The sequence below is a fragment of the Anopheles stephensi genome, chromosome 3, assembly GCF_013141755.1.
Source record: "Anopheles stephensi strain Indian chromosome 3, UCI_ANSTEP_V1.0, whole genome shotgun sequence".
NCBI lineage: Eukaryota > Metazoa > Arthropoda > Insecta > Diptera > Culicidae > Anopheles > Anopheles stephensi.
This window is the reverse complement of record NC_050203.1, coordinates 46,054,207-46,076,462: the sequence shown is the minus strand read 5'-3', so window position 1 is coordinate 46,076,462 and position 22,256 is coordinate 46,054,207. Positions and strand designations below refer to the sequence as shown.

Genomic DNA, 22,256 nt, shown 5'->3' with positions numbered 1-22,256 from the left:
GTGCAAGCTTCAATCGGCCACCCACTCGCATTATTCCTTCTTCATCGAGGAATGGATTCAAGCGCCGCCCTACAGTTTCCCCTTTTTTCAGCAGCCGGATCTCCGATGAAAACTCCTCTTGTTGCGCCAGCTTGCATAATGCGAGTTTAGCTGCTTCCAGGAATGTAGGTGTGATCGCGGATGAAGTAACTGGTGACGATTGTTGTAGGGATTCCTCCAATGATGCCATACAGACGATTGAATACGAAGTGGTAGAATGGGTTTTAGATGACACAACCGAAAGCACTATTAATCATGACGGGTTGATGAGGTGCGGGACGAAGCTGAGTTGCATTCTCAAATAATGCATGGTAATGACGAGCGCCGAGAATGATGTCAACGGGAGCAGATTCTTCGGACATCGTATCTGCTAAATTGATACCAGGCGGTATCTTCCAGTTCTTGGTACAAATATCGCGCGCTGGAAGATTCGCTATCAAATTGTCGTCTCGCGCGCGCAGGATGAGCGATTCCGAAATTATCAATAATGTTCACCAAAGCAGTTTGGAGCAATACCTGCTCGGGTGCTTGCTGTAGTGCTGCTGCTGCAAATGTGCGTTGTGTGTTATCGGTGGCCGTGTGATCGTTAGCGGTGTTGTGTGTGGGATGTGGCGGAGCGGTGTAACTAGGGCTATTCGGCGCGAAGTACAGTTTTGTGTGGTGTGCCAAATTGCAATACCGGCATTCGTAGTGCGACGGACAATCACGAGCCATATGATTCTCGCGTAAGCAATTTATGCATAAACGCGCGGTCATCGCGAAACGATAGACATCCTTAGGCTCCATTCCTTCAAATCGTGGGCATTTTAGCAATGAATGCGAGGAATTGCATAAAATGCAATTTGGCCAAACCTAGCTTGCAAGTACCAAAACTAGCTTGACGCGGAAAGGTTATTCGCCGTGAGTGACTCAGTTCGTGACCCTGTGACGTATGATGGTTGTTTACTAACAACGTCTCCAATACACGCATACGACGGTGCAGGAATGTAATCAAACTGTCGTAACTAGGATCTGTGTTGTGAGATGCGTGCTCTTCAATGTTATAATTGGCAATTTAGTGCATAGTAGGTGCTCAGGTATACTGCCCCAAGAGTCCGTTTCTTCTCCTAAGTGTTGCAATATTTTTTTGTGCCTCTCAAATTCATCCACAAGATGGTGCAGTGTTGTAACGCTCTCCTTTTGAGCAGCCGGAATGGCAAACATTGCCTGCAAATGGCGTTTTTTCAGCAAATACTCATTAGAGTATCGCTCCGCCAAAGTGTTCCAGGCTAACGCATAATTAGCTGCGCTTATGGTGATTGATTCTATCACCTGAGCCGCTTCTTCTTTCACTGCGACGCGCAAATAATGGAACTTTTGTGTCGCTGGTAGATACCCGTTGTTATGAATCAAGCACTCAAATGTGTCGCGGAACGTCAACCATTGCATATAGTCGGCTGTGAATTCGGGCAGCGCGATGGTGGGCAGCTTGATGCCCTTAAGTGGGTTCGATCCAGTGCTCGGGTGCGGGGTAGGAGCTAGCTTTGCCTGCAGATGAGATTTGACATGCATCAATCTGTCCTCGAAATTCTCTCGTAATGATGCATTCTGCGTTGTTTCTTGCAGCGTGGAAACGGAATCCTCTAACCCTTGTCCAACACTCTCTAGGTCCTTGCATAATGTTTCGAATTTCCTTAAACGAACCTCCACCTCTACTTGATCCCGTGCGTGAACGAAATCATCCAAAAATAAACACGCTACACGCATTGCAATAAGTTTTATTATAATTTATTAATATTTGGTCATCTTTGTTGAGCGACAATCATCAGCAGCAAATAGCAAATTTGGAACAAATTTATTTAGCAACACAGTCTCGATCAAAATGGTCAGTCAAAATGGTAGCACACAGTTACTTCAAACGGCCCGTTCACATGGCGATGACAATCTTGCCCTGCTCGATTAGACGCTGTGGTACGACCCATAAGCTGTCGGCCATGCCTAGGAGCACGTTGGTGAGCTGACAACACTGGGCAGCCATCTGTGTTTGCGCTCCCATATCGTCCTTGTGGTCTGGTGGATGCAAAAATCTGCAAAACAAAGCATGGGAGTTGTAATTTGAATCCGTGAAGGATGAAGTTGACAGACTATCGGCGCTTACGTTGGTGGGAAGAACGAGGGCGCAATGATCGTTGCCACGTTCTGTTGGGACATTCGGTTCAGGTGTTGCTGCTCCACTACTCGACGGAAGAAATGCAACAGCGCGCGCAGTGTGTTGCGATTTTCGTGCGGCAGTAGTTGGCAAAGCACCGTCAGCGCTTTACACTGATCGTGTGGAGGTAAAACTAAAGGGAAAGTAATAGAAAACTCGTCAGTCAGCTCACTCGTTAAGCTTTCCCTACTACTAAAATCCGCCCGCAACTTACCGTTCGTTTGAAGGAAAAGGTGCACCAGATCGTTGGTCAAGAGTGGCTGCGACAAGTCCCTTAGCCAACGCTTCAATAGCGAGCTGAGATCATGCACACCCGCTTCCTTAATCAGCGGATCGATCTTTTCCGGTTTGCGGTAGAAATTGTGCTCGATCTCATTGTACAGGGCGTCGATCTGGATGGAAAAGGGAGTCGAACAATGGGATGAGACTGATCTCCGTAGCGCCACCATCACACCATCACGACCAAACCTACCCTCTGTTTGTTTCCCGATACTCGCAAAATGCCTTCCTCCCTAGCACCGCGCACTGCCAGCTCGGACAGTATGACCTGCAGCACTAGCGGTACCAAGGTCACGGTCGTATCCTTTCCGGTGAATACCTGCTGGTCGCGGTGAATAAGTGTATTCAGCGACACACCAAAGACACCGTTGCCTTTCTCCTTGCGCGTTGGCTTAAACGGTTTCTGTCTGACCGAGGATACGCGATGCTTGTCGAAGAGGGATTCCAGCTCGAGCCACAGAAGCGGTTGCAGCCGCTTCCATTCATCCTCCGATAATTGGTCAATGTCGATTTGGCAAGTTTCGCGGGCCGTTTCTACGGGTTTCGCGGGATGGTCTACTGCCGTCAAAACCGTCTCATCGGTCGTGCTGTCGAACCTGACTCCAAATACGTCCCGTACATCCCGTTTGTTTGTCGGTCGGTTGCGCGTGCAGTAGAGCGCCACGCGCTGTATTCGTGATCGTTTTCTGTCCTGTCGCGGAGCTAGGTTTGTCGCTGACTGCTCGCGAGCCTGTCGTATGGAAAGGGAACGATACAGAAATCAAGTAAGAGATACACAAAACTTCATCGGAGGTCTTGTCAACAAGATAACCTTAAGCATCTTTTGCAAATATGTGAGGCTTTCATCAGTGATGGGTGAATAGCTCACACAAAACCCATCATCGTCTGCTTTGTACGCTTTCAAAGAGAAAGTCTATCAAAAAATAGAATTAATCCGATATGTTGAACGAACGACAACGGCTCACAACAATGGTGGATCGGTTAAGGGATGTTTACTCTTTTCGATTGTCTTCCTAGCAACCACAAAAGAGCTTTTATCGCCATCGTGCCGTAAAACGTCTGAACTGGATCACGATTGAAAAATGATTAAACTCGTAACCATCGCATGCTTTAACATCAATGACTACTCGAACCAATATCCCAGAAATGTGCATTTCTCAGTGGGTACTACGATACGCTCAGTGACTACTAAGATTCGCGACATCAACAATCAGGGTTTTCAATTTGCTTGTGTTGTTAGGTCTGTGGAGGGAAATGATAGATTCGGAATTTGTAATTCCTTTTAGAGTAGTTTAGTTCGATTTCAGTTTTGGAAATAGTTGAAGCTAAAATATAACCTTTGCATACTTACAGTGAATTTAAATCAGCCATCAGCTTTTGAAAATGGTTACCTAAATGTGTCGTTAGCGAAGACTTGAAGAGTGAAGAGAGTTTTGTTCCTAAATTAGGCATATTTTTTGGAGTGTTACTCTTGCTAGTGCTACTAACGTGCTACTCTCTGCACTTCATCGCTACTCCCTTAAGGATTCTGAAAGACATCTTTCGATGCGATGCCGTTTGACGTCTGTGCATCAACATACTCCCCTCAGTCTATGATGAATTGTGGAAATATGGAGATTATGGCAAGTTTGCATGAACCAACCTTGCGTGCATAAAAGTACAAAGTAAGATACACCAAGTTCTCTCTCTGCGCTCTGAACTCGATCCGCAAGGTATACCAGTTCCTAAACCTTCCTGAACTAAACCTCTCCAGGATGTGTATCGCGTGATGGAACGTGTGTTGTGCGCGTGGTTGATCCAGTCTCTTAGGTAGTGTGTTTTTCAAGAGCAATCGTTTGTTACCCTTGTCCATTGCTTGTAGACCATAGTCGGATGCCCAATGTTGCCGGTATCGAATGAGCGTCGACCTCGATTCTCACAGCGTGTGTAGCTGCAAGCCACAAATGCGCCATCTGATGTGCCTGAAAATGTACAAAACTTTGCTTTAAAATCAGGTAAGGGCGCATACCGTTCACTTATAAAGTCAGCCAAACAGTTCCCCTTCGTCTGTTGCAGATAAGCTCGGGAACCGCCCGATCATCCAAACCCAGAAGATCGGTACGCTCGAAATCGTGTGGGAAATCGCTTAATAGTGTTGTGCTAATCGCTGGCCTTTAGTGAGTGGCCGCGGTCGGTTATATTGCGTGTGTGGTTCATTCGTCCTATCCGGGGTGTGAATGTGTCCTATCAGGATTTCCCAAAACGCATACACGGCGTTCTAGGAAAGAGCTTACTCCGTCATGGGTTTGGTCGATATTAGTCGTAACGCGTTCATTCCAACCACGCAGCGTGGATACAAGCAATGAAGTGCATGAGACGTGCTCTAAAATCCTGCACGAGGACTACGACAGATAGTCCGGTAAGGTACATAACGTGTTCGTTAGCTGGATCAGGTGCAGTCTAAACGATGGGAGATCGATTGCAGCCATGGGCAGAATGAATGCTGTACTGGACCAATTTCTTGGAAAACGAATGACAACCTGATCTTGGCTAATCCAAGCAAAATAGAACAATGATAAATGTGGTGTCCTTTCTTAAGCCCTTGACATACCCGTGAAGACAAATACATATGCCAACACACACACACACATATCGGGGATGTAAAATCCTAAGACATCCTTTTTGAGTGTTGGCCGTTCCGGTTCGAACCTAGCAAAAAAGTACCGATCCGTCTTTTTGACTTTCCGATCCGATTCTTTTTTCAACATAGATCCGTTCCGACACTCTCGGTCTTTCGCACCAATACGATACTTTCCGTTCTTTTAAGTACCGGTCAGTAATTTTCATTCCTTTCATCTTCTAATTGCAGTCTATGTAGTGTATTGTTTGACTTTTAAAACAAACTAACTAACTTGCTTGTTTTAAATATTGCAGTTCTGTTATCGCATCAAACAAAAACACAATTTTTTTGTGCGTGAAGATAAAGGACCCGAATGCTCACGGCCTCCAGAAACCCACAATTATTTACAATCCTATTTCTTCCTATTTTTTACTAATCCTAGTTCTACGTTTAGATGTAAATGCCCAGGCTGAAGCAAGCATAAACACGCTACATGCATTGCAATAAGTTTTATTATAATTTATTAATATTTGGTCATCTTTGTTGAGCGACAATCATCAGCAGCAAATAGCAAATTTGGAACAAATTTATTTAGCAACACAGTCTCGATCAAAATGGTCAGTCAAATAGGCCCGATCACATGGCAATGACAATCTTGCCCTGCTCGATTAGACGCTGTGGTACGACCCATAAGCTGTCGGCCATGCCTAGGAGCACGTTGGTGAGCTGACAACACTGGGCAGCCATCTGTGTTTGCGCTCCCATATCGTCCTTGTGGTCTGGTGGATGCAAAAATCTGCAAAACAAAGCATGGGAGTTGTAATTTGAATCCGTGAAGGATGAAGTTGACAGACTATCGGCGCTTACGTTGGTGGGAAGAACGAGGGCGCAATGATCGTTGCCACGTTCTGTTGGGACATTCGGTTCAGGTGTTGCTGCTCCACTACTCGACGGAAGAAATGCAACAGCGCGCGCAGTGTGTTGCGATTTTCGTGCGGCAGTAGTTGGCAAAGCACCGTCAGCGCTTTACACTGATCGTGTGGAGGTAAAACTAAAGGGAAAGTAATAGAAAACTCGTCAGTCAGCTCACTCGTTAAGCTTTCCCTACTACTAAAATCCGCCCGCAACTTACCGTTCGTTTGAAAGAAAAGGTGCACCAGATCGTTGGTCAAGAGTGGCTGCGACAAGTCCCTTAGCCAACGCTTCAATAGCGAGCTGAGATCATGCACACCCGCTTCCTTGATCAGCGGATCGATCTTTTCCGGTTTGCGGTAGAAGTTGTGCTCGATCTCATTGTACAGGGCGTCGATCTGGATGGAAAAGGGAGTCGAACAATGAGACTGATCTCCGTAGCGCCACCATCACACCATCACGACCAAACCTACCCTCTGTTTGTTTCCCGATACTCGCAAAATGCCTTCCTCCCTAGCACCGCGCACTGCCAGCTCGGACAGTATGACCTGCAGCACTAGCGGTACCAAGGTCACGGTCGTATCCTTTCCGGTGAATACCTGCTGGTCGCGGTGAATAAGTGTATTCAGCGACACACCAAAGACACCGTTGCCTTTCTCCTTGCGCGTTGGCTTAAACGGCTTCTGTCTGACCGGGGATACGCGATGCTTGTCGAAGAGGGATTCCAGCTCGAGCCACAGAAGCGGTTGCAGCCGCTTCCATTCATCCTCCGATAACTGGTCAATGTCGATTTGGCAAGTTTCGCGGGCCGTTTCTACGGGTTTCGCGGGATGGTCTACTGCCGTCAAAACCGTCTCATCGGTCGTGCTGTCGAACCTGACTCCAAATACGTCCCGTACATCCCGTTTGTTTGTCGGTCGGTTGCGCGTGCAGTAGAGCGCCACGCGCTGTATTCGTGATCGTTTTCCGGCCTGTCGCGGAGCTAGGTTTGTCGCTGACTGCTCGCGAGCCTGTCGTATGGAAAGGGAACGATACAGAAATCGAGTAAGAGATACAGAAAACTTCATCGGAGGTCTTGTCAACAAGGTAACCTTAAGCATCTTTTGCAAATATGTGAGGCTTTCATCCGTGATGGGTGAATAGCTCACACAAAACCCATCATCGTCCGCTTTGTACGCTTTCAAAGAGAAAGTCTATCAAAAAAAAATAGAATTAATCCGATATGTTGAACGAACGACAACGGCTCACAACAATGGTGGATCGGTTAAGGGATGTTTACCCTTTTCGATTGTCTTCCTAGCAACCACAAAAGAGCTTTTATCGCCATCGTGCCGTAAAACGTCTGAACTGGATCACGATTGAAAAATGATTAAACTCGTAACCATCGCATGCTTTAACATCAATGACTACTCGAACCAATATCCCAGAAATGTGCATTTCTCAGTGGGTTCTATGATACGCTCAGTGACTACTAAGATTCGCGACATCAACAATCAGGGTTTTCAATTTGCTTGTGTTGTTAGGTCTGTGGAGGGAAATGATAGATTCGGAATTTGTAATTCATTTTAGAGTAGTTTAGTTCGCTTTCAGTTTTGGAAATAGTTTAAGCTAAAAGATAACTTTTGCATACTTACAGTGAATTTAAATCGGCCATCAGCTTTCGAAAATGGTTACCTAAATGTGTCGTTAGCGAAGACTTGAAGAGTGAAGAGAGTTTTGTTCCTAAATTAGGCATATTTTTTGGAGTGTTACTCTTGCTAGTGCTACTAACGTGCTACTCTCTGCACTTCATCGCTACTCCCTTAAGGATTCTGAAAGACATCTTTCGATGCGATGCCGTTTGACGTCTGTGCATCAACATACTCCCCTCAGTCTATGATGAATTGTGGAAATATGGAGATTATGGCAAGTTTGCATGAACCAACCTTGCGTGCATAAAAGTACAAAGTAAGATACACCAAGTTCTCTCTCTGCGCTCTGAACTCGATCCGCAAGGTATACCAGTTCCTAAACCTTCCTGAACTAAACCTCTCCAGGATGTGTATCGCGTGATGGAACGTGTGTTGTGCGCGTGGATGATCCAGTCTCTTAGGTAGTATGCTTTTCAAGAGCAATCGTTTGTTACCCTTGTCCATTGCTTGTAGACCATACTCGTATGCCCAATGTTGCCGGTATCGAATGAGCGTCGACCTCGATTCTCACAGCGTGTGTAGCTGCAGGCCACAAATGCGCCATCTGATGTGCCTGAAATTGTGCAAAACTTTATTTTGAAATCAGGTAAGGGCGCATACCGTTCACTTATAAAGTCAGCCAAACAGTTCCCCTTCGTCTGTTGCAGATAAGCTCGGGAACCGCCCGATCATCCAAACCCAGAACATCGGTACGCTCGAAATCGTGTGGAAAATCGCTTAATAGTGTTGTGCTAATCGCTGGCCTTTAGTGAGTGGCCGCGGTCGGTTGTATTGCGTGTGCGGTTCATTCGTCCTGTCCGAGGTGTGAATGTGTCGTATCAGGTGTTCCCAAAACGCATACACGGCGTTCTAGGAAAGAGCTTACTCCGTCATGGGTTTGGTCGATATTAGTCGTAACGCGTTCATTCTAACCACGCAGCGTGGATACAGGCAATGAAGTGCATGAGCGGTGCTCTAAAATCATGCACGAGGACTACGACAGATAATCCGGAAAGGTACATAGCGTGTTCGTTAGCTGGATCAGGTGCAGTCTAAGCGATGGGAGATCGATTGCAGTCATGAGCAGAATGAATGCTGTACTGGACCAGTTTCTTGGAAAACGAATGACAACCTGATCTTGTCTAATTCAAGCCAAATAGAACAATGATAAGTGTGGTGTCCTTTCTTAAGCCCTTGACATACCCGTGAAGACAAATACATATGCCAACACACACACACACATATCGGGGATGTAAAATCCTAAGACATCCTTTTTGAGTGTTGGCCGTTCCGGTTCGAACCTAGCAAAAAAGTACCGATCCGTCTTTTTGACTTTCCGATCCGATTCTTTTTTCAACATAGATCCGTTCCGACACTCTCGGTCTTTCGCACCAATACGATACTTTCCGTTCTTTTAAGTACCGGTCAGTAATTTTCATTCCTTTCATCTTCTCATTGCAGTCTATGTAGTGTATTGTTTGACTTTTAAAACAAACTAACTAACTTGCTTGTTTTAAATATTGCAGTTCTGTTATCGCATCAAACAAAAACACAATTTTTTTGTGCGTGAAGATGAAGGACCCGAATGCTCACGGCCTCCAGAAACCCACAATTATTTACAATCCTATTTCTTCCTATTTTTTACTAATCCTAGTTCTACGTTTAGATGTAAATGCCCAGGCTGAAGCAAGCATAAACACGCTACACGCATTGCATTAAGTTTTATTATAATTTATTTATATTTGGTCATCTTTGTTGAGCGACAATCATAGCAAATAGCAAATTTGGAACAAATTTATTTAGCAACACAGTCTCGATCAAAATGGTCAGTCAAATAGGCCCGATCACATGGCAATGACAATCTTGCCCTGCTCGATTAGACGCTGTGGTACGACCCATAAGCTGTCGGCCATTCCTAGGAGCACGTTGGTGAGCTGACAACACTTGTCAGCTATCTGTGTTTGCGCTCCCATATCGTCCTTGTGGTCTAGTGGATGCACAAATCTGCAAATCAAAGCATGGGAGTTGTAATTTGAATCCGTGAAGGATGAAGATGACAGACTATCGGCGCTTACGTTGGTGGGAAGAACGAGGGCGCAATGATCGTTGCCACGTTCTGTTGGGACATTCGGTTCAGGTGTTGCTGCTCCACTACTCGTCGGAAGAAATGCAACAGCGCGCGCAGTGTGTTGCGATTTTCGTGCGGCAGTAGTTGGCAAAGCACCGTCAGCGCTTTACACTGATCGTGTGGAGGTAAAACTAAAGGGAAAGTAATAGAAAACTCGTCAGTCAGCTCACTCGTTAAGCTTTCCCTACTACTAAAATCCGCCCGCAACTTACCGTTCGTTTGAAGGAAAAGGTGCACCAGATCGTTGGTCAAGAGTGGCTGCGACAAGTCCCTTAGCCAACGCTTCAATAGCGAGCTGAGATCATGCACACCCGCTTCCTTAATCAGCGGATCGATCTTTTCCGGTTTGCGGTAGAAATTGTGCTCGATCTCATTGTACAGGGCGTCGATCTGGATGGAAAAGGGAGTCGAACAATGGAATGAGACTGATCTCCGTAACGCCACCATCACACCATCACGACCAAACCTACCCTCTGTTTGTTTCCCGATACTCGCAAAATGCCTTCCTCCCTAGCACCGCGCACTGCCAGCTCGGACAGTATGACCTGCAGCACTAGCGGTACCAAGGTCACGGTCGTATCCTTTCCGGTGAATACCTGCTGGTCGCGGTGAATAAGTGTATTCAGCGACACACCAAAGACACCGTTACCTTTCTCCTTGCGCGTTGGCTTAAACGGTTTCTGTCTGACCGGGGATACGCGATCCTTGCCGAAGAGGGATTCCAGCTCGAGCCACAGAAGCGGTTGCAGCCGCTTCCATTCATCCTCCGATAACTGGTCAATGTCGATTTGGCAAGTTTCGCGGGCCGTTTCTACGGGTTTCGCGGGATGGTCTACTGCCGTCAAAACCGTCTCATCGGTCGTGCTGTCGAACCTGACTCCAAATACGTCCCGTACATCCCGTTTGTTTGTCGGTCGGTTGCGCGTGCAGTAGAGCGCCACGCGCTGTATTCGTGATCGTTTTCTGTTCTGTCGCGGAGCTAGGTTTGTCGCTGACTGCTCGCGACCCTGTCGTATGGAAAGGGAACGATACAGAAATCGAGTAAGAGATACAGAAAACTTCATCGGAGGTCTTGTCAACAAGGTAACCTTAAGCATCTTTTGCAAATATGTGAGGCTTTCATCCGTGATGGGTGAATAGCTCACACAAAACCCATCATCGTCCGCTTTGTACGCTTTCAAAGAGAAAGTCTATCAAAAAAAAATAGAATTAATCCGATATGTTGAACGAACGACAACGGCTCACAACAATGGTAAATCGGTTAAGGGATGTTTACCCTTTTCGATTGTCTTCCTAGCAAGCACAAAAGAGCTTTTATCGCCATCGTGCCGTAAAACGTCTGAACTGGATCACGATTGAAAAATGATTAAACTCGTAACCATCGCATGCATTAACATCAATGACTACTCGAACCAATATCCCAGAAATGTGCATTTCTCAGTGGGTACTATGATACGCTCAGTGACTACTAAGATTCTCGACAACAACAATCAGGGTTTCAATTTGCTTGTGTTGTTAGGTCTGTGGAGGGACATGATAGATTCAGAATTTTTAATTCCTTTTAGAGTAGTTTAGTTCGATTTCAGTTTTGGAAATAGTTTAAGCTAAAAGATAACTTTTGCATACTTACAGTGAATTTAAATCGGCCATCAGCTTTCGAAAATGGTTACCTAAATGTGTCGTTAGCCAAGACTTGAAGAGTGAAGAGAGTTTTGTTCCTAAATTTGGTATATTTTTTGGAGTGTTACTCGTGCTAGCGCTACTCACGTGCTACTCTCTGCACTTCATCGCTACTCCCTTAAGGATTCTGAAAGACATCTTTCGATGCGATGCCGTTTGACGTCTGTGCATCAACATACTCCACTCAGTCTATGATGAATTGTGGAAATATGGAGATTATGGCAAGTTTGCATGAACCAACCTTGCTTGTATAAAAGTACATAGTAAGATACACCAAATTCTCTCTCTGCGCTCTGAACTCGATCTGCAAGGTGTACCAGTTCCTAAACCTTCCTGAGCTAAACCTCTCCAGGATGTGTATCAGCTGCGTGAGCATCGCGTGATGGAGCGTGTGTTGTGCGCGTGGATGATCCAGTCTCTTAGGTAGTATGCTTTTCAAGAGCAATCGTTTGTTACCCTTGTCCATTGCTTGTAGACCATATTCGGATGCCCAATGTTGCCGGTATCGAATGAGCGTCGACCTCGATTCTCACAGCGTGTGTAGCAGCTACAGGCCACAAATGCGCCATCTGATGTGCCTGAAAATGTACAAAACTTTGCTTTAAAATCAGGTAAGGGCGCATACCGTTCACTTATAAAGTCAGCCAAACAGTTCCCCTTCGTCTGTTGCAGATAAGCTCGGGAACCGCCCGATCATCCAAACCCAGAAGATCGGTACGCTCGAAATCGTGTGGGAAATCGCTTAATAGTGTTGTGCTAATCGCTGGCCTTTAGTGAGTGGCCGCGGTCGGTTGTATTGCGTGTGCGGTTCATTCGTCCTGTCCGAGGTGTGAATGTGTCGTATCAGGTGTTCCCAAAACGCATACACGGCGTTCTAGGAAAGAGCTTACTCCGTCATGGGTTTGGTCGATATTAGTCGTAACGCGTTCATTCTAACCACGCAGCGTGGATACAGGCAATGAAGTGCATGAGCGGTGCTCTAAAATCATGCACGAGGACTACGACAGATAATCCGGAAAGGTACATAGCGTGTTCGTTAGCTGGATCAGGTGCAGTCTAAGCGATGGGAGATCGATTGCAGTCATGAGCAGAATGAATGCTGTACTGGACCAGTTTCTTGGAAAACGAATGACAACCTGATCTTGTCTAATTCAAGCCAAATAGAACAATGATAAGTGTGGTGTCCTTTCTTAAGCCCTTGACATACCCGTGAAGACAAATACATATGCCAACACACACACACACATATCGGGGATGTAAAATCCTAAGACATCCTTTTTGAGTGTTGGCCGTTCCGGTTCGAACCTAGCAAAAAAGTACCGATCCGTCTTTTTGACTTTCCGATCCGATTCTTTTTTCAACATAGATCCGTTCCGACACTCTCGGTCTTTCGCACCAATACGATACTTTCCGTTCTTTTAAGTACCGGTCAGTAATTTTCATTCCTTTCATCTTCTCATTGCAGTCTATGTAGTGTATTGTTTGACTTTTAAAACAAACTAACTAACTTGCTTGTTTTAAATATTGCAGTTCTGTTATCGCATCAAACAAAAACACAATTTTTTTGTGCGTGAAGATGAAGGACCCGAATGCTCACGGCCTCCAGAAACCCACAATTATTTACAATCCTATTTCTTCCTATTTTTTACTAATCCTAGTTCTACGTTTAGATGTAAATGCCCAGGCTGAAGCAAGCATAAACACGCTACACGCATTGCATTAAGTTTTATTATAATTTATTTATATTTGGTCATCTTTGTTGAGCGACAATCATAGCAAATAGCAAATTTGGAACAAATTTATTTAGCAACACAGTCTCGATCAAAATGGTCAGTCAAATAGGCCCGATCACATGGCAATGACAATCTTGCCCTGCTCGATTAGACGCTGTGGTACGACCCATAAGCTGTCGGCCATGCCTAGGAGCACGTTGGTGAGCTGACAACACTTGTCAGCTATCTGTGTTTGCGCTCCCATATCGTCCTTGTGGTCTAGTGGATGCACAAATCTGCAAATCAAAGCATGGGAGTTGTAATTTGAATCCGTGAAGGATGAAGATGACAGACTATCGGCGCTTACGTTGGTGGGAAGAACGAGGGCGCAATGATCGTTGCCACGTTCTGTTGGGACATTCGGTTCAGGTGTTGCTGCTCCACTACTCGACGGAAGAAATGCAACAGCGCGCGCAGTGTGTTGCGATTTTCGTGCGGCAGTAGTTGGCAAAGCACCGCCAGCGCTTTACACTGATCGTGTGGAGGTAAAACTAAAGGGAAAGTAATAGAAAACTCGTCAGTAAGCTCACTCGTTAAGCTTTCCCTACTACTAAAATCCGCCCGCAACTTACCGTTCGTTTGAAAGAAAAGGTGCACCAGATCGTTGGTCAAGAGTGGCTGCGACAAGTCCCTTAGCCAACGCTTCAATAGCGAGCTGAGATCATGCACACCCGCTTCCTTGATCAGCGGATCGATCTTTTCCGGTTTGCGGTAGAAATTGTGCTCGATCTCATTGTACAGGGCGTCGATCTGGATGGAAAAGGGAGTCGAACAATGGAATGAGACTGATCTCCGTAACGCCACCATCACACCATCACGACCAAACCTACCCTCTGTTTGTTTCCCGATACTCGCAAAATGCCTTCCTCCCTAGCACCGCGCACTGCCAGCTCGGACAGTATGACCTGCAGCACTAGCGGTACCAAGGTCACGGTCGTATCCTTTCCGGTGAATACCTGCTGGTCGCGGTGAATAAGTGTATTCAGCGACACACCAAAGACACCGTTGCCTTTCTCCTTGCGCGTTGGCTTAAACGGTTTCTGTCTGACCGGGGATACGCGATCCTTGCCGAAGAGGGATTCCAGCTCGAGCCACAGAAGCGGTTGCAGCCGCTTCCATTCATCCTCCGATAACTGGTCAATGTCGATTTGGCAAGTTTCGCGGGCCGTTTCTACGGGTTTCGCGGGATGGTCTACTGCCGTCAAAACCGTCTCATCGGTCGTGCTGTCGAACCTGACTCCAAATACGTCCCGTACATCCCGTTTGTTTGTCGGTCGGTTGCGCGTGCAGTAGAGCGCCACGCGCTGTATTCGTGATCGTTTTCTGGCCTGTCGCGGAGCTAGGTTTGTCGCTGACTGCTCGCGAGCCTGTCGTATGGAAAGGGAACGATACAGAAATCGAGTAAGAGATACAGAAAACTTCATCGGAGGTCTTGTCAACAAGGTAACCTTAAGCATCTTTTGCAAATATGTGAGGCTTTCATCCGTGATGGGTGAATAGCTCACACAAAACCCATCATCGTCCGCTTTGTACGCTTTCAAAGAGAAAGTCTATCAAAAAAAAATAGAATTAATCCGATATGTTGAACGAACGACAACGGCTCACAACAATGGTAAATCGGTTAAGGGATGTTTACCCTTTTCGATTGTCTTCCTAGCAAGCACAAAAGAGCTTTTATCGCCATCGTGCCGTAAAACGTCTGAACTGGATCACGATTGAAAAATGATTAAACTCGTAACCATCGCATGCATTAACATCAATGACTACTCGAACCAATATCCCAGAAATGTGCATTTCTCAGTGGGTACTATGATACGCTCAGTGACTACTAAGATTCTCGACAACAACAATCAGGGTTTCAATTTGCTTGTGTTGTTAGGTCTGTGGAGGGACATGATAGATTCAGAATTTGTAATTCCTTTTAGAGTAGTTTAGTTCGATTTCAGTTTTGGAAATAGTTTAAGCTAAAAGATAACTTTTGCATACTTACAGTGAATTTAAATCGGCCATCAGCTTTCGAAAATGGTTACCTAAATGTGTCGTTAGCCAAGACTTGAAGAGTGAAGAGAGTTTTGTTCCTAAATTTGGTATATTTTTTGGAGTGTTACTCGTGCTAGCGCTACTCACGTGCTACTCTCTGCACTTCATCGCTACTCCCTTAAGGATTCTGAAAGACATCTTTCGATGCGATGCCGTTTGACGTCTGTGCATCAACATACTCCACTCAGTCTATGATGAATTGTGGAAATATGGAGATTATGGCAAGTTTGCATGAACCAACCTTGCTTGTATAAAAGTACATAGTAAGATACACCAAATTCTCTCTCTGCGCTCTGAACTCGATCTGCAAGGTGTACCAGTTCCTAAACCTTCCTGAGCTAAACCTCTCCAGGATGTGTATCAGCTGCGTGAGCATCGCGTGATGGAGCGTGTGTTGTGCGCGTGGATGATCCAGTCTCTTAGGTAGTATGCTTTTCAAGAGCAATCGTTTGTTACCCTTGTCCATTGCTTGTAGACCATATTCGGATGCCCAATGTTGCCGGTATCGAATGAGCGTCGACCTCGATTCTCACAGCGTGTGTAGCAGCTACAGGCCACAAATGCGCCATCTGATGTGCCTGAATATGTACAAAACTTTACTTTAAAATCAGGTAAGGGCGCATATCGTTCACTTATAAAGTCAGCCAAACAGTTCCCCTTCGTCTGTTGCAGATAAGCTCGGGAACCGCCCGATCATCCAAACCCAGAAGATCGGTACGCTCGAAATCGTGTGGGAAATCGCTTAATAGTGTTGTGCTAATCGCTGGCCTTTAGTGAGTGGCCGCGGTCGGTTGTATTGCGTGTGCGGTTCATTCGTCCTGTCCGTGGTGTGAATGTGTCGTATCAGGTGTTCCCAAAACGCATACCCGGCGCTCTAGGAAAGAGCTTACTCCGTCATGGGTTTGGTCGATATTAGTCGTAACGCGTTCATTCTAACCACGCAGCGTGGATACAGGCAATGAAGTGCATGAGCGGTGCTCTAAAATCATGCACGAGGACTACGACAGATAATCCGGAAAGGTACATAGCGTGTTCGTTAGCTGGATCAGGTGCAGTCTAAGCGATGGGAGATCGATTGCAGTCATGAGCAGAATGAATGCTGTACTGGACCAGTTTCTTGGAAAACGAATGACAACCTGATCTTGTCTAATTCAAGCCAAATAGAACAATGATAAGTGTGGTGTCCTTTCTTAAGCCCTTGACATACCCGTGAAGACAAATACATATGCCAACACACACACACACATATCGGGGATGTAAAATCCTAAGACATCCTTTTTGAGTGTTGGCCGTTCCGGTTCGAACCTAGCAAAAAAGTACCGATCCGTCTTTTTGACTTTCCGATCCGATTCTTTTTTCAACATAGATCCGTTCCGACACTCTCGGTCTTTCGCACCAATACGATACTTTCCGTTCTTTTAAGTACCGGTCAGTAATTTTCATTCCTTTCATCTTCTCATTGCAGTCTATGTAGTGTATTGTTTGACTTTTAAAACAAACTAACTAACTTGCTTGTTTTAAATATTGCAGTTCTGTTATCGCATCAAACAAAAACACATTTTTTGGTTCGGTTTTCACTTACGTTCATTCAGTTATAGCTTGCTGCCTCTATGGGCTAATGCATTTGCTGGCCGATCGATTTTGAGAGCAGCTAAGCTTATATGTGGTGAATGGAGTGTGCATAAGTTTGAAAATATTTACTAGCTCCATAGTAACAACAATAAATTTAAATAGGTTCTTGTGCACCCTAGGTTCACGTTCCGTTCCATATAGAGGATGAACCAGTTCCGTTCCGTGTTTTCTGCGATGTTACAATCACCTAGTCCCTATCAGCTGTGAGTAGCACCGACTAAGCAACATGCAGCCACGTCACCACGTTCACTTTCCAGCAATAAGAATACGTTGCAAACTTTCCTATGCAATCCTCAATCTCCTACTTCATTGCACCGGATTGTGCTTATGTTCTTCTTGCAGCTTCGGCCGACGGCACAGCGGTGGAAGAGTTTCGTCAGGCGGTAGCACCATTGCACGTAACTTTGTGATGTTTGTTGTTATCAAAGCTGACTTTTGACCTCAGATAGGTTAAGTTTTGCACGACTTCAACGGAAGCGGTCACCTCATCTGTACATCGCCCCTGCGTAAATCAATGCATGAGTCACCATTATTTTGGTTGCCGCCTCGTTAATCTCTAACCCGAGGTTTAGGGCCGCACGCTCGATCCTTTGGTAAGATTCTGGTGCGAAGGAACGCCTCACACCAATGAATACTATGTCATCAGCGTATGTCAGGATCTGGATTGACTCCTGTAGAAGATGGTCCCCGCAGTTTCCACCCTCTCTAGCGCCAGATCGAAAAGACCCCTTGATGGTAGCCAGCTTCACCTGGCATGTGATGCTGGCCATTGTCATTTTTACAAACCGGATATGCTGGGCCGGGATTTCAAAAGAGCTCCATGCGTCGTATATTTTTACTCCGACTATGCTGTCATATGCGGCTTTAAAGAAATGAAGTGATGGTGGTGAGTGGAGCTGCTTCTCTGCCATCTTCTCCAAGATCTGCCACATGGTGAAGATCTGGTTTGAGGTTCATTTTTCATTTCCAACTATCTTTTCATTCAAGATTCATTCAAGATTAGGGAGAAGATCTTGTAGGCAGTATTCAAAACCTTAATATCCCTGGAGTTGTAGTGCACACTAGCCTATCTCCCTTCTCGCACATGAGATAGATGATGCCAAGATTCCACAATCACAAGGCATCGATTCGCCATAATCATAGTCATAATGAATTTTTTGATCTGTTTCAATAGTTTAATCATTTGAAACCAATTAAATTAGATGTAATCTAATATCACAGGTAGCACATTCTAACGAACGATTTTGTTGCACCACAGCACGGTGTTCGCTAGCCATAAATCCAATCATTCCCAATCGTCATAACGGTCCGTCCTTCCGTTGACACCGAGAGTTGGACGTCAACGGGTGTTTTGCTTTTTGCGTTCCAGTTACGTTCTTTAAAGCACACATCTGCATTAAAGTTCACGGCCAGAGAGCTTACGCGTAATGACCGCTCTATGGCATCCGGGCTGTGCAAAATCAATAGAAACATGGGCTGCAACAACAAACAACATGTCACTTGAGAAACCTTACTCTTGCCAACCGCGTGAAGCGTCCACGACGACGATGACGACAACATCTTTCATCTTAAAGACGACAAAGCACACAACGAACGAACAGCAACAAACCGAATCCGCCGGAGGCTCCGTGCATCAATGTCGTCTGGCGATCTGGCCGCGCGCGCTGGTCACGTGTGCTCGCCGTACGTCGCGACCTGGTGGTGGACCGGATGGTGTTGTTGCGATGTTTGCATGGGCCAGAAATCGATACGATCGCATTACCTTAATTGAACGGGGAGAGAGAAAACCATCGTCAACCTGTGCCCGATCCAATGCCACTTTCCACGATTTCGTTCGTGTTCTAGAGACGAAAAAAAAAATTTACAACAATACAAAAATAAGTGGAAAAACACAAATCGGTAATAAACCGTGCCAATAACGAGCGATTTACGCCGTGCAACGTTGGTTCCTATGGTTACGAAACACCATGCGCCTCCATCGTCATGGAATGTGTTCATGCACAGTGAAGAAAATACAAAATTTGAAGTAAAAATTGCATGTGAATATTTTTCCCAAAACAAACAACCAACTTGTGTTCTTCCGAGAATTTGGCCTGAAACACGGCCGCCGGCACATGTTCAATGTCCCAAAACGAAAACACCCAACACGTGCTGCTAGCCAAGCCGGTACGTACGCACCACGAGTGTCCGGTGCACATTTCCTGCCCGAATCGCGGGAACATGTCACCAAGGAAAGAAACAAACAAAAGACCGGGGGCAGCAAAGTTTCCTTCGCCAGAATCGCAAGGTAAAGTTGTTCGTTCATAATCGAACCATGGCGGCGTAAGCACGACATCGCCTTTGGAACGATGATTAGGGCAAGGTACGAGACCGATCGATCGATGGACGCATGCCGAGTACCGAGCTGACCGACCGGCCGACCGACCGAGCGAGCCATGGAGGAAGGATTCGGACCACGCGTAATTGGATCAAGCGGGAATAGGTGCGCCACGCAACCATCAACGGAACGGTGCGGAAGCGTATAAATGAAGCCGAACCATGGGAATCTAATTCAGTTTGCGTTCATCAACAGGAACGACGGTTGTGATCCCTCCGCTGGTGGTGACACGTATCATACACATAATTTCATAAAATAAAACAATTTAAAAAAAAACACACAAAAACCTGCATCCCGCTCTCTATTCACCAATCCGTCTCAAGCCGAACCCGCACCAGTGACGAACCGTTTTGTGGCGAAAGCAATATCCAGCGATTTGAAAAGCGAATCCTTACAGTGACAGTGTAATCTCATACGCGGAACTTTCGATAACAGTCAGTGTGTGCGTGTGTACGTGCGTACGAGCGTCTGTTACCAGTCTCGTAGCAAAGGAATTACATCAAGATGGTTTACAATTTCAAAGTCTTCAAGAAGTGTGCCCCCAACGGAAAGGTTACGCTGTACATGGGCAAGCGTGACTTTGTGGACCATGTTGCAGGCGTTGAACCGATCGGTGTGTATTGACGGCGGGTCTTGCGTGACAGAATCCCCCCCCCCCCCTCCACCGTTATGCAAGGGAGGGCGGGGGGGGGCCGGTATACGTGCTTATAAAACCTTTTCTAAGAAATCAGCCCGGCAACCAGTTACCGGCATTGGCTAGAGAGTTTATAATACACAAGCGTATTACGTGAAGCGTCACGTTAGCTTTTATTTTTGCATACTCTGGTCGACCCTGGTTGAGCAAGATCGTCGAACGTTCAAAGTTTCCGTTGGTAGATTGACTTGAATGGATTTGCCATTAAATTGCGTTGAGTAAAAGAGCTTAGCGAACTTCTAATGAATACAGTGTTAGTTGGGCGAGTTTATCTGCTAAAGGATTCCTTTCCTATAGCATAGGAAATTTCCATCTTACCTAATTCTCCACTTTGTCTCCCTCCGTTCAATGTCCATCAGATGGCATCGTCGTGCTGGACGACGAGTACATCCGCGACAACCGCAAGGTGTACGGTCAGGTGGTCTGCAGCTTCCGCTATGGCCGCGAGGAGGACGAGGTGATGGGCCTGAACTTCCAGAAGGAGCTTTGCCTCGCCTCGGAACAGATCTACCCGCGGCCGGAAAAGTCGGACAAGGAGCAAACGAAGCTGCAGGAGCGCCTGCTGAAGAAGCTCGGCTCCAACGCGATCCCGTTCACGTTCAACATCTCGCCGAACGCACCGTCCTCGGTGACGCTGCAGCAGGGCGACGACGACAATGGCGACCCGTGCGGTGTGTCGTACTACGTGAAGATCTTTGCCGGCGATTCGGAGACGGATCGTACGCACCGCCGCAGCACGGTCACGCTCGGCATCCGCAAGATCCAGTTCGCGCCGACCAAGCAGGGCCAGCAGCCGTGCACGGTGGTGCGCAAGGACTTTATGCTGAGCCCGGGAGAGCTGGAGCTGGAGGTGACGCTGGACAAGCAGCTGTACCTGCACGGCGAGCGAATAGGCGTCAACATCTGCATACGCAACAACTCGAACAAGATGGTGAAGAAGATCAAGGCGATGGTGCAGCAGGGCGTGGACGTGGTGCTGTTCCAGAACGGTAGCTACCGCAACACGGTGGCCTCGCTGGAGACGAGCGAGGGCTGCCCGATCCAGCCCGGTTCCAGCCTGCAGAAGGTGATGTACCTGACGCCGCTGCTGTCCTCCAACAAGCAGCGTCGCGGTGTCGCCCTGGACGGTCAGATCAAGCGTCAGGAACAGTGTTTGGCTTCGACTACGCTGTAAGTAGGAGCAGCGGGCGTTTGTCCTTTTTTTTAGGTTATTGCCACTAATGGGAAACGTTCAATTACTCCACAGCTTGGCTCAACCGGACCAGCGCGACGCCTTCGGCATTATCATTTCGTACGCCGTCAAGGTGAAACTGTTCCTCGGTGCTCTCGGAGGCGAACTGTCGGCCGAGCTTCCGTTTGTGCTGATGCACCCGAAGGTAAGCTGCCCGCAGGAAAGCTGACAGGCTGGCAAGTTACTCATGCCCTTCTTTTGTATTCTTTTCCTACCAACCGACCCAACAGCCCGGTACCAAGGCTAAGGTCATTCATGCAGACAGCCAGGCCGACGTGGAAACCTTCCGACAGGACACGGTCGATCAGCAGGCTTCGGTGGACTTTGATTAATTCGCGCTTGCTGCAAACCCAGGCACGGACGGACTACGACGACAAATGTCACCACAGAAAACCAACAAAACACGCAAATTTACTCATACAACAACCGCAAACGCAAACGACCATCAACGAGACGACGCAAACGATTATTCGATCTCACTTCCCCGTCTTTTATATCCTAAGCAATAATATCACGACGATGGCCGATGGAGAGAAAGATGGAGAGAATGAAACGAAACACGAAATGATTACCAACAATCGAGCAAAGGGAACCATCCGACTGTGCGCTTATTGTGTTACTGTGTGGAGAGAGTCAGTCAGCCAGCCAGCAGGGCAGGGGCGGCCAAGCAGTCGATCGAGCGCGCCTGAATGCCTCCCCCTGTTGAACGATGTACCTTACAAAATTTACAAAATAGAACCGCCACCCACGTCTCTGCGCCGTCTTTAACCACATCGGTAGCGCTTCGAGCAGGGGGTGCAGTTTTCATAGGATCCTTCTGTGCGCAAGGATTAAGGCTATTGAACTATTGAAGCTGTTTTGTTATTGTGCGACCAATTATGTACACACCGAATACGAATCTCTCATACGATTGAATAAAACAAAACGAACAACATTCGAATTGGATGAAAACAAACTGCGATGTGTTTCCCCTTGCTTTGCTTTCGTTTCTAGCACCATCATCTACATGATGAAC

The 22,256-nt window shown here is 46.6% G+C and overlaps 4 protein-coding genes across 4 annotated transcripts; 1 reads left to right on the top strand and 3 right to left on the bottom strand.

Annotated features, from left to right (window-relative positions):
* Window positions 1-1,890: 1,890 nt before the first annotated feature.
* LOC118509967 (rho GTPase-activating protein conundrum-like) lies at window positions 1,891-4,372 on the bottom strand. Its single transcript, XM_036051346.1, has 4 exons — window positions 4,349-4,372; window positions 2,700-3,236; window positions 2,177-2,619; window positions 1,891-2,105 (listed from the first exon to the last, which is right to left on the bottom strand). Exons 1-4 carry the CDS (start codon window positions 4,370-4,372, stop codon window positions 1,946-1,948), a joined length of 1,164 nt encoding a protein of 387 aa, XP_035907239.1. The 3' UTR covers window positions 1,891-1,945.
* Window positions 4,373-5,735: 1,363 nt separating this feature from the next.
* On the bottom strand, window positions 5,736-10,912 carry LOC118509966. The gene is made up of 9 exons (XM_036051344.1): window positions 10,904-10,912; window positions 10,286-10,822; window positions 10,028-10,205; window positions 9,763-9,946; window positions 9,547-9,691; window positions 6,491-7,027; window positions 6,238-6,415; window positions 5,973-6,156; window positions 5,736-5,901 (listed from the first exon to the last, which is right to left on the bottom strand). The coding sequence occupies exons 1-9, from the start codon at window positions 10,910-10,912 to the stop codon at window positions 5,742-5,744; spliced, it is 2,112 nt and encodes a 703-aa protein (XP_035907237.1). The 3' UTR covers window positions 5,736-5,741.
* A 2,205-nt stretch (window positions 10,913-13,117) lies between these two features.
* Window positions 13,118-14,724, bottom strand: LOC118509965 (rho GTPase-activating protein conundrum-like). The gene is made up of 5 exons (XM_036051343.1): window positions 14,716-14,724; window positions 14,098-14,634; window positions 13,840-14,017; window positions 13,575-13,758; window positions 13,118-13,503 (listed from the first exon to the last, which is right to left on the bottom strand). Exons 1-5 carry the CDS (start codon window positions 14,722-14,724, stop codon window positions 13,344-13,346), a joined length of 1,068 nt encoding a protein of 355 aa, XP_035907236.1. The 3' UTR covers window positions 13,118-13,343.
* A 4,723-nt stretch (window positions 14,725-19,447) lies between these two features.
* LOC118511110 (arrestin homolog) lies at window positions 19,448-22,196 on the top strand. Its single transcript, XM_036053835.1, has 4 exons — window positions 19,448-19,929; window positions 20,370-21,180; window positions 21,257-21,386; window positions 21,472-22,196. Exons 1-4 carry the CDS (start codon window positions 19,821-19,823, stop codon window positions 21,571-21,573), a joined length of 1,152 nt encoding a protein of 383 aa, XP_035909728.1. The 5' UTR covers window positions 19,448-19,820; the 3' UTR covers window positions 21,574-22,196.
* The last annotated feature ends 60 nt before the right edge of the window (window positions 22,197-22,256 follow it).